The 12703-nt window shown below is 33.9% G+C and overlaps 1 protein-coding gene across 1 annotated transcript; it reads left to right on the top strand.

Moving 5' to 3' along the window:
* Positions 1–860: 860 nt before the first annotated feature.
* On the top strand, positions 861–12581 carry LOC132751929 (uncharacterized). Its single transcript, XM_060742148.1, has 12 exons — positions 861–981; positions 1610–1873; positions 3627–3941; positions 4217–4501; positions 4944–5273; positions 5459–5743; positions 7223–7552; positions 7793–8077; positions 8736–9062; positions 9477–9610; positions 9925–11008; positions 12129–12581. The coding sequence occupies exons 1-12, from the start codon at positions 933–935 to the stop codon at positions 12239–12241; spliced, it is 3801 nt and encodes a 1266-aa protein (XP_060598131.1). The 5' UTR covers positions 861–932; the 3' UTR covers positions 12242–12581.
* Positions 12582–12703: the final 122 nt, after the last annotated feature.

The following is a 12703-nucleotide window of genomic DNA, read 5'->3' as shown; positions in this document are numbered from 1 at the left end:
CTAATATGATCAAAACTGACGACGGGTAAATATATATTTCATTGACAATTTATCTGTCCATCTTATCTATGCCATCTCTTTGTTTTGAGCAAAATTAATACATTTTGATGTTTAAAGCTTCCTTTCATGAAAGATGAATAAATAATGTCACTTACTTTTCATTGACTGTCATAGTAGTTACCATTACATGAATAGTTTTTACAGAAATGTCAAGTTCGTATATAAAAGTTATGTGTTAACGGTTGGATTTTGAGTCTTGAAGTTTATTTATGTTTGGCGTCAGAGTTAACCATGCATATGTCCGCGATACATTTACAAGCGTCCATGCCGGTCCGCTCCAGGTGCCTTATCGGGGACGTCTTTTTTATGCCGATATGTAGCTTGTAGTGGAAGGAGTCGACAATCTATCCAAGGCAGTACCTTCACACAAAACGACTCTTGTTAGCCCCATCCTCCCGAGTTAGTCACGACAGGGCAATCATCTGTGGTACTTAGGATGACTTGACCTTGACCTGCCACGTGCGTCCTCCTCGACGTGCATTCTTCGATATGGAGATATTGATCAAGCTGGGAAGATGGATATAAGTCTTCCAATGTTGAAGACATAGGTCTAAATAATATAGGGAATAAAGTAAACAGTAGTCCATTAAGTCAATTCTCGTAGATAACAATGATTCACTACATAAAAGTCGTTGAAACTCTAAAGCACAAAATGATTATAAAAACCACAAAGTTTTAATTTTTTGTAATATCACACTGTTTTGAGTTCGGTAAGATGTCCCTTTGTCACAAAAGAATTAAGAACTAATAGATAGGTGAAACTAGTAAACATTTGAAGGACCAGATAACACTGGCAGGTGCGAGATATCAGTCATTTACAATTTTAAAATATCACAATGTTGTAAACATTTAACTTTTGGAGCTTTTGAAGAATGGGGATAATCATAATTTTGTACTTCTGTATTGGATTTCAAGGCATGGGTAATAAAATTTACAGATCTTTAAATTCTTATATATACAAGATTTTTACAGACATTTTCATAAAAGAAACGATAATTAAAATGAAATGAAGTGAATAAAATGTAGTTGTTTTATGTATACAGCAATATTATTTTACATGGTGTGTAGCTTTGCCGTTTTACCCCATAAAAGTCCTTTTTGGCTTTTCACCGTGAATATGACATACTCTTTAGTATTTTTGTGCTTTACATATATCTTTTTTTTTCTTATCGGGAACAATCTTCATTTCTGGATTGACAATTTTACTTATTACTTTGTCCGATTAATTTGTATTACACTTCACTGATATTTTAAGATAGTTCAACATAAAAGGCTAACAGTAGTTACTGCTTACATTATTTTGCCAAATTCTGTATTTATGTCATTAGTTAGTCATTATGCCATTAATATTCAAAGAATGTTGTTTTTATAATTAACGCTGTTTTGTTATCATTGAGACCTCATGAGAAGGAGAAATTTATAAATAATGAAACCAAAGATATGCGGTATTAATTAAGTGCCACTCAGTGCTATTCATTGGTGAAAAATGTTTCGGTTTCTTCCAATATAAAAATAGATAATGTTTGAATGTAAAACACTCTTTTTGTAGTCACAGGGACGAAATCTCTTTCTGTGCAGACATTTAAGGACTACATACGTATTTCTTGGACCCAAATTGCGCAACCACCGGAACAATGGACACTCACTTACAATGTGATGGGAACCAGCTACCATTCCGTTGTAAAAGTTCCAGGGAACCAAAATAACGCCAAAATTTACACTACGAATTACCCCGGAATGTTTTATCAAATCAAACTTTTTGCATCAAACAATGGAAGCGAAACAAGTAAAGGAATCGGATTTGGAATATCAGGTACTGTTGCTTTCCGCTCATTTTTACATGCTCAAAGACGCGGAAAGTGTCAATATATAATAATTATAATTATATCTTTATTTAAAAAAGGTAATATATGAAGATATACCATCGTAGAAAACAAGTAACATATTTAATTGTGGCCTTCTAAACAATATATAGAAACACAAAACATCATAAAACAATAACAACTACTCCATTAAGATTTTGTCCTCTTACTTTGACAAACACTGATATCATTTATACAATTTTCATTGAAAGATATTTTAACAAATATACATGCATGAAAAGTATTATAATAGAATGGCATAATGACAAAGTTCTGACGATATTTATTTGATCTGCAAAATATGTTTTTATGCTTCTTTTCATATACAATGTATAAATATTTTTGCGAATTTTTGTGAATGTATTTTTCTTGATGAACACTCAACTTTGCTATCAAATCTATACGATATCCGTCTAAAGTATAAAAATCATAAACCAGACGGTAACAAAAAACCCTGGCATTATGAAGAAACAACAACAACCAGTATGCCTGTGACAATATGGTGCATTGCAGATGTTTGTTCAAAGCCAGGTATAATTAAGACAAAATTGATATTGGATCATGTTGCAAACGACAATATTGAGATACCTTTATTTCACCATGTTTCATAATGATTATGATCCCAATGTGGTGTTCACAGCTGTTACATATGTATTTACTAGTTACCAATGACAATTCATACAAACACACCAAATTTCTAGTGAACACAATAGCTATAATCATCAATGATAATGAAGTATTATTGCCCGAATACGACGTTATTATATATACAATAATATATTTATTTATTGGTTGATGTCGATGTGCTGTATATGCATAAGACTAAATAAATTTTCTGTTCTGTTATTATCATGGTTTAAACATTCTTTTTTTTTCATTTGTAAGTATTGCTGACTATTGTGTTCAGTTGCTACCAGTTATTGACGGTGTAATAATGAATATATGCAATGTTGTTGGCAAGAAGAAATGTTGAAATGATAATAATAAGAAAATAAACTAAGCTAGTTATGTTGACAGTGTTTGTTTTGAAGAGGCATCTTGAAATTTTGTAATGTTTGGACATTTTAATCATTTTCTGCACAGTCTCCTGATTCACTATCTGCTTCTCTAAGTTCATTGTTTTACAGTCCAAGATCATCGTCTGTATCTCTAAGTTCATTGTTTTACAGTCCAAGATCATCGTCTGTATCTCTAAGTTCATTGTTTTACAGTCCAAGATCATCGTCTGTATCTCTAAGTTCATTGTTTTACAGTCCAAGATCATCGTCTGTATCTTTAAGTTCATTGTTTTACAGTCCAAGATCATCGTCTGTATCTTTAAGTTCATTGTTTTACAGTCCAAGATCATCGTCTGTATCTCTAAGTTCATTGTTTTACAGTCCAAGATCATCGTCTGTATCTCTAAGTTCATTGTTTTACAGTCCAAGATCATCGTCTGTATCTCTAAGTTCATTGTTTTACAGTCCAAGATCATCGTCTGTATCTTTAAGTTCATTGTTTTACAGTCCAAGATCATCGTCTGTATCTTTAAGTTCATTGTTTTACAGTCAAGGTTCACAGTCTACCTCGACGAGTTCATTATTTTTCATAGTATGCGTCTCCAAGTAAACTGTTTTACACTTTTCACACATTGTTTTAACTTCTAGTTTACCGACTGCCCCTCCAGAAATATTGTTCTACTAAATATTATAATATGTCTTTCAGATTGTTCGAATCATATAAATACAACCCTCGGATCTTCTTATCCGTTTGAATCATTCGGATATCCTGGTGGCTTAATGTTTGGCGCCATCTGCACATGGGATTTTATCGGCAGTAACGACACATGGTTTAGAGTTCACTTTGAAGATTTTGATATTGGAAATAATTCTTGCAATAGTTATCTAAATGTAGGAAATTCGAAAATATGTGGTAACGACAGTTTTAATGGAACGTTGATTATACAGGAAAGACAACTGTCAATGAGACTTCACTACAGGGAGACAACCTCCACTAAGGGGATCAAATTCACAGTATCCGGTATGTTTTGCCTCCGATTTTTTATTATTTAGGATTTTATGTTTTTACATGCTGTTATGCTAGTTACTTATCTGACTTTTCTTTTTATTTTTCCATAGAGTCATTCTTTAAACTGTATGCAATTATAAATGAAGCAAGACATTTTCAGCAAAATTTATGTGCATATTCGTTATATTTTTTAAGCTAAAATTTGCTATTGAACTTTTGAACTAACAAGAACATGCATGATATGCCTAATACATATGCTACAGTTGAATTTATCTTTAATTTCATAGCAATTCGTCGACTGGAAAGTCCGACAAATGTAACAGCTAGGATCGTGGACAATAATATCCGCGTGGAATGGCAACAACCAAACTACCACCCTCTGAATTATTCTTACATCTTGAGGGTATCACATTTTCCGTTCAAGTCACACTTGGATCTTAATGTTGACGGAAACAAGACCAGGTATGAGTTTGAAGTGACCAGTCACCATGGACAGAACTTCAGTGTACAGCTACAAGCCGTGTCCGCGGACCTTTCTAGTCGTTTTACAGATCCAGTGTTTACTTTAACAAGTAGGTTTTCCCTTGCCATCTCCGACAGTGTCTGTATGTTAATAATGAACATTGAACTTTATGTACAGTACATGTAATACATGGCAAGTTATATCTGCGTTCAGTATTAAGTTTATAATAATAAATAATGCCGGCCACCCTAGCTTAGTGGGTAGAACGCCGGGTCTACATACTTGCACTGGCGAGTGAGCAGCACATTATTTTCTTGACGATTTGTTTCAATGTCAGTCGTTCTACGCTGTGATTTCAGATGATTTATGTAGAATAATGGTCAGTAAGATTCATAAGGTTATTTCATCTTGTACGGAATTACTCTTCATTGTTTTTTTTTATTCCGGGGTCTCATGAATGCAATAAAGATACATGTACATACATCCAAATAGAAGTGGAATATTATCGTACTAATACTGATACAAAATTGTCTCATTAATGTATTTTTCAGATTGTGACAAAGCTGTTTTCTTGAAAGCTACAGAAACTTTTACTCTCCAAACAGAGCAGTACCCACACTATTATCTCCCAGGACTGACATGTCACTTCCGGTTCCAAACGGAAGATGATTTTCTTATGCGCATCCAGACTTACGACCTTGACATTGGAGGCGGGAAAATGTGTGACAAGACTTATCTACTGGTCGATAATGTTGGCAAGTTTTGTGCGGATTCTGTCCCTAGAACACACTTGATTGTAAATAAATCATCTATGACAATGACCATAGCTACGAGTAATGACGTCATCGGGAGAGGTGTCAACATAAGTATCACTTCTGTCGGTAAGAACTTACTTTTCTATCAGTCCATTGTTTAGTTTGTACCCAATGTTCCACCTTAATAAGATTGTCGGCCTTTCTGATACGATACTTTGATACGTATATAAGTAACATGTTTAAATGATTGGTTCATAATACTTCATATCTTTGTACTTTGGAAATTGATGTTGTTTTTTTTAAATTTCAAGCAAAACCACCAGATGTACCTATTGACGTCACTGCTTCTGAACATGGTGATCTAATACATCTTGCATGGAAACCACCGTTACAACGGCAAGCTTACATCAAAGGATATAAAATACAGTATTTCATAGCACCAAGTACTCCAGGAGCAACTGTATCTGTTGACAAAGATGTAAACAATCTAACAGTGAACACACAAGATCATCCCGGCAGGTTGTTTGCAATTAGAATAGCTGGATTTAATGACGGAGGAGTTGGTAACTTCAGCCATCCATTTTATGTTCGAGCGGGTTAGTTATATAAGTACATGTATATTACCATCCATATTTTCTTATCAATACTGCAGATAAAGAATGTATTAATTAACTACAGACACTCATTTGGCTTATTTGTCTTGCCAATAATGATGCTCGATATACATACTTCCCACAAAATATTTTTAACAATACATGTATATTACATTGATAGAACTATTGTTGAATGATATACACCAGATTCTTGCACGCAAGCATACTTTACTAAGAACGGAGAAAGATTATCATGAACACGCTCATTGTTTCACTTTTTTATAATATGCGTGATTCCAAACAGCTTGATGAAACCGGGAGTTTCACTGTCAAATGTCGTCGCACTAGCACGCGGAAAGCATGAACAATGGTTCGAAATACAAAAAAAACCGATTTAGACGTATACTTTTATGCAAGAATAGCGCTGATGCACTTTTTTCATAAATTAGGATTGGAAGAAAAGCCCGACCACGTGCTTTTTCAGATCTTCATGCACGAAAAAAAGCACATGAACTCTTCATTGAAAATTATATCATTATTGAGCAGATAAATGAGTCTGATCCATTAAATTTGACTTCTATTTTATATCTCAAATATCGTCTACGTATCTAAACTTCTTGAATACTACTAGTACATTTTTTAAATACAGATCTACACAGGGCTAGGATAATGATTAGTATCTGAGCTGTAATGTAATAAATTTACTGCGGTCTGACTGTGAACTATTTAAGGTCTTTAAAAAAGCCACAGCTTGAAATATTTATTTCACATTAACAGGTTGTCTCCCTTTGATAATAAGGAAGTGGATATGTTATTACACGTTGTAACATTACATGTTGACCATGTAAACGTTAAACAAATACTCATGTTGAACAAAACGAGATTATGTTTGTACTATGTAATTATAAAATAATGTTTCTGTAAAGTATGTATATAATACAATCTAGGTAAGGGTGTTGTATGTAGCTGTCCCAAAACCAGGCAATACGTTTAAAGCTACATGCCTCCAGATGAGTCAAAATATTTTAATAAAAACAAACTTGAGAAAATGTTCTAGGATGTTAAGGAAAAGTAAAAAGTTTTAAGATTCAAGTAATATTTCACATGTCTTGTGCGATTAATTACTGATTTTTCAGTATTTACAGCTACATTTTTACTGCATTTCTAGCGCGGTAAGGGCTATTTATGCATATTTTGACCACGTTTTGGTAATTAACGTGGTTTGTAAGTGCCATTGATAATATGTAAATTGCTTCCTTTTGGTTTCTTCACAATGTTACACCTTCAAAAACATTTTCAAAATATTCATGAAAATAAGCATTTATCTGGAGGCGTGCTGCTTTAACTAAAAGTATCGTATCGGCTGGGTATTGTTCCATTGTTGATCTTTCTATCATATTTTAACCTTTGTCTGTCCTTCATAAGTTGAAAAGATTAGACTTATTCAGTCTTGAGTGTCTCAAGTCTCCAACATGTATTTAGGTTGCGGCCGTAGTTTCCACCTTTCGCGGCTTGAGAGCGTAAAGATCACATCCCCAACACACGATGGACTCTACGAAGCGGAAGTTGTGTGTCACTGGACCGTCCAAACTGACTCGCCTTTATGGATCAAGATAAACGTCCACAAGTTGATCTTAGAAGATTCTGCTAACTGCACCAGGGATTATGTGAACGTGACTGGGATCGGTCGTGTTTGTGGGTCACGTGACAAATTTGACACTGTCGTTGTAAAAGATACAAAGATAGAAATCATATTCAGAACTGACTATCAAATTGAAAGTGAAGGTTTTATCTTTGATGTTGTAGCTGTAGGTTTGTAATTGCTGAATACTTCAACAGTAACTTTGTAGAGATTTCATAATATTATGTTGAAAATTGGCTTCCTACATATTGCTTTTGTATTCTTCCAATAATTGAGTTGTATTTGAGGAGAGAAAGAGAGAAACAAATAAAAAATATCACATTTCTAGTTATTAAATTAAATTTTATATAAATACATGTACTTATTTCAAGCTCGGAAATAACCATTGTTTCTCTAAATCTAACAACTAGGTCGTGCACCTGGAGTACCTGAAAGTGTGAATGTGACTGGGGCAGGATTTTCTATCATGGTCAACTGGTCACCACCACAGCTTCACAGACGTTTTGTGACAGGCTATATCATTCATTACAAATTTTATGGTGAAAGCGTTAACAACCATAGCAGAGTTGGCCCGGACACATTTTACCATGTATTAGATATGACGTCATATCCGGGACGTCTTGTAGAAATATGGCTACAAGCCTCTGGTGATACAGAGGATAGCATTTCAACAAATACGACATTAATACGAAGTGGTGAGTCTTTTAACTACTTGAGACAAATACCTGAAATAGATTAGTGTTGAATAGTCTGAAATTTTTATGTCATATCCTTGTTGGGTTTTCAAAATTTTACTATTTCACGTTTAAATGTTGAATTCTGCTTGGGCCGGTGCTAGGGGGCGTGGACGGTAACTTGCACTTTCCAGTACCGTCCATGAACAGGCTCAATCGAACCGAGCCTGCAACATTTTCAATTTTGCCGTGTTGGGCTTTCTTTAGGGATTCTGTATTAATCTATTTTGAGCTTTTGTTTTAGGGGTTTTGCTTCTAACCCATAATCTGCTGGAACCGGAAGTAAAAAGCCAGACTAGCCTTCACATCTGTGCAGGTTCGGCTCAGTTTTTAAATCTAATATTGTAATCCTTTATACTGAATGTACTGTTTCAAATTCCAAGCTGGGCAAGTTCATATCACAAATCAGTAGCGTGTTCGGATCAAAAATTGATATCATTACTTTAGTGGTAAAGCATTCCAGTTACATGTTGTTCTCGGCACTGTTTTTTTTGTAGCCAAAGTCTATGATCGGTATTTGACAGCACTTAATAGTTAACAAATGATTTTTTCTAAATACTAGTAGATTATTAGAATCCTTAAATTTAGAAATAGACATAACTAATTTTATTTATTTCAGAATGTGGTCAAAGATTGTTTTTGTCATCAGTCAAATACATTTCTTCTCCGTATTTCCAAAACAATTTGTACAACAATTTACAATGTACCTGGGTAATTGAAACAATGAAACAATTAAATCTAGAAGTAACATTTATTCGGCTAAATTTGAACAACAATGAAAACAGATGCAACAACTTTGTCCGTTTAAACAACAATTCTTATTGTGACGACTCTAAAGAAGGCAATGGTGTAGTTTTGAATGGTACATCGCCAGTAGTTCTTCAGTTCCACACGTGGCCATCAGGTGTTGGAGTATACTTCCTTCTCAAAGTAGAGCCAATAACAAGTAAGTTGTCTTTTATTTGATTTCCACGATTTGAATAATGTTTAACTCATTAGAAATAATATATAAAGTACTTTTAACAAAATTTTGTGATGATTGGCTGTACAAGGAGATGAGAATTAATAAAGATCTAAGTTGTTTTTTTAGAAATGTTTCTTAATTTAAACAAACTGTTATACAAAAAAAAAGAGAAAAAAAAGAAACAAGCACATAACTTGTTTTATCTGGTATTCGGAATGTAATTAATCACATTTTAAAACTTGTCGTTTCTTCTTGTATACAAGACTTAAAAAAACTAATGATTCTTGGAGATCAGAACTGTAAGGTTCATTTTGAAATGATACGGTTTAGATCTACATATCTTGAAAAAAAAATTGGATGCTATCTTATGGCAATTGATTGAAACAGTCATTTCAGATAACCTTATTGAATCTGAAACATCAAGTAATGTGCCAAGTTTTTCCGAAGGCATTTATTCGTCAACGCCGCTATTATTGACATCATACTTGGGAACTCTTTTGGCGTCATCGTTATTGATGTCATCTCAGGAGGTAGGTATCTTGTCACAGCGTTAGATACTTTCTCCAGCCTAAATTTTCATTAATAAGCGTTATTCATAAAAATTTTATTTTAGATATTATCTAATTGTATCGTTTAAGGTAATTCACTTCTAATATATGAAGTGACCTGACTGACATTGTAACATGTACTAGATGTTTGTACATCTAGCCAAAAGCCTATGCATAATTGGTTCTTTTACGCTTATTCTATAAACTATGATTTTGCCAGACTTTCATGTAAATCACAATAGAACGAAAAATAAAAAAAATTCACAAATTATATATAGAAATGTATTTTGTTTAAGGTTCAAACACAAGCGAAAACTTCTGGAAATACAAAGAGTTTAGAGAAATCATACATACCCTCAACAATGTCGAGTAGTTTCACATATTTTCCGAAAAAGGTATCGTCAACAGCTTCTGTCGATAGCAGCAAAACAGATTTAAGACCCAGCAATTATCAGGTATCATCGTTGAATAAAACTCTATTTTCAACTGTGGACAGTAGGTCTAATTGTAACAATAAGGAATTAATATCATCTGGGATATCTGATATTTTACCAACAGAGGCATCGTCTTGTTTTACCCAGATATCAGCATCGATGACGTCCACCGCTTCCTTAAAGATGGTTATGACAGAACAAACATTAGATCAAGATCAACAGTTCATCTTAACTAAAGCATCATATATTTCGTCACTATGTTTTACAGAAGGATCCCAATCTTTCACAAGTTCATCGACAGCACATTCCAGGATTGTTTCAGAGAGTCTTACGGACTTCTCTTTTAAACTACCAACTGGCCAAAACCACGCTATTTTTTCGCCAGGTTTGTCTGATTCCGTGCTTTTTTCGTATTCCTTTACGACCGATTTAAATGGAAGCAAATTTTATCCTACGGCAACACCATTTATATCACCAACGCCCAGTAATGTTCAAATAAAATCAATAGCATTAACTGTGTCTGATGTGATTTCGTTGGCAAGAACAAATATAACGACTCGATATCTTCAAATAAAGCCGACATCACTTGAAATAAAGCCACCGTTTGACATAATGTCGTATGAGCCCAGAATAAAACCAACTGCTCTTGAGGTAAAACCAGATTTGTTAAAAATTGAGCCAAGCGGACTCGAAATAACGCCATCAACACTTGAAATATCGTCAACTGTGCTTAGAATAAAGCCAACGGCAGCATACTTGGAGAAAGAAAATGAAACGAACAATGGACAAGGCATCAGTGAATTGTTACATAACACTCATATGCTTCAAACGTCTCACTTAGTGACCATACCGGCAATAATAACAGTATCTCTGAACGATGTAAACAAAGTCAGACCATCCAGGGATGCAGGAATAAAAGATGTTTTGGTACACACCAAAAATAAAGGTATCTTTTTTGTTTTGTATAAATCCAGCAAATGCCAACCAATTTTTAGGCTCCTGTGTAGTCACGCGCTTCAAGTCACACAAATTGATTGCTTCGTGGGTGTTGTAACCAGCATTGCACCAGTGATCCTGGAAGTTGAAAAGAGAATCTCACCGCTAGAGGGATCCAAACCCATGACCTACGGAGTACGATTCTCTACTCCTTTTCACCTTTACCGTTCATCCTCCATTTCCCCTTTTTTGAAAATCATATGAATACTATCAAACAGTATTACATCCATGTTACAATTTTATACATTTTTGGATACTTGTTCGGAGTTAATGGATGCATGTATACATATTTCATAAATATACATGTATTAATATTTACAAATATACATTTGTATATATATTACCTCTGTTATCACATCTGATGAAGCAAACCAAATTTGATCTTCAGATTTACAGTTAACTATCGGTCATTTGTCGGCATTATCATTATATCAAATATGGTATCTAATGGCTACAGTACATATAAGTATGTGACTGAGTTTTACGATATCTTATATATCTGACTGCAATTGCCACGTTTTAATTTGTTTGTTAACAAATATGTACATTTCATTTCATTTATTATGGAACTAAGCAAACAGGAATTACGTATCACCTTTAATGTTACAGATATTTTTTAACCAAATAGAATAACCACAACATATGTTGAGTGTCAGAAGATAAATCACTTAGAGTTCAAAGCTTTAGTCTCCGTGGCAGATTGGGTTATGTTCCCTGGTTCATTGAATCACTAGCCTCTTACCACTGTACAATTGTCTTAGCCAATTATTTCATGTGGTGAAACTACCGGTATCTATATTATAAGCTTAATAGAAGGTCGATGTCTCTACTCCGGTGCTACCTTGTGCATGATATATACATTAGAGGGGAAACTATATAAGGTCTTTCTCAACCACTTAATGCTGTCAATGCGTATTGTTCGGTTTTATGAAATAGAAGCGCGAACAATGAATATAGAAGTTATTGCATTGTCTATTTTTTATCAGTTGTAATATATTAAAAGGTTTCATAATGGTGACTGCAAGTTAAACTGCATGTATGTATAACCTTCTTTATTTTCTCATTTTCAGATATTAAAGAACAAGAAAGAGTTCCGTCAAGCGGGTATTCGTTTAGAGAATTCCACGATCAGTTTGTTGGCATTTTAGTCTGTGCTTTATTCATTAAAATGCTAAATATCTAATTAAGGTATCCTGTTAATCAAAACTAGCCATGTAATGATAATCTGATTGAAATGTACATGAAACAACAAAATAAGACGAATTGCTTCGTAAACTTCATCTTTTCTACTCATTTGCCATTGGTGTGATGGACGTTATATACTACACGTACTATACTGAGAGATATATATTCTTGCCGTGACACGGATAATGTTCATTTGATTTGGGACATTCCATTGATGATTTTGAGAAGTGTTTAAGATTAAAAATAAACATGATATCATTGACACAGTGGAGATATGTCAGAGTTTAGATAGACATGTACATGTACATGTATCTGACTTTGCTTTTTTGTCATAATATATTATACATGTCGATGTTATCAATGTTCAATTCTGATAGGGAACCTATATATCAATGCCAGCCTTATTTAGGAAATTAACATATGACAATCGGGAAATAATAAAACACGTTCTCAGAAATAA

This window comes from Ruditapes philippinarum, unplaced genomic scaffold, assembly GCF_026571515.1.
Source record: "Ruditapes philippinarum isolate M1 unplaced genomic scaffold, ASM2657151v2 ctg533_1_1_1_1, whole genome shotgun sequence".
In the NCBI taxonomy this organism is placed as follows: Eukaryota; Metazoa; Mollusca; class Bivalvia; order Venerida; family Veneridae; genus Ruditapes; species Ruditapes philippinarum.
Note: the sequence above shows the minus strand (reverse complement) of the source record. Positions and strands in the feature narration are given on the sequence as shown.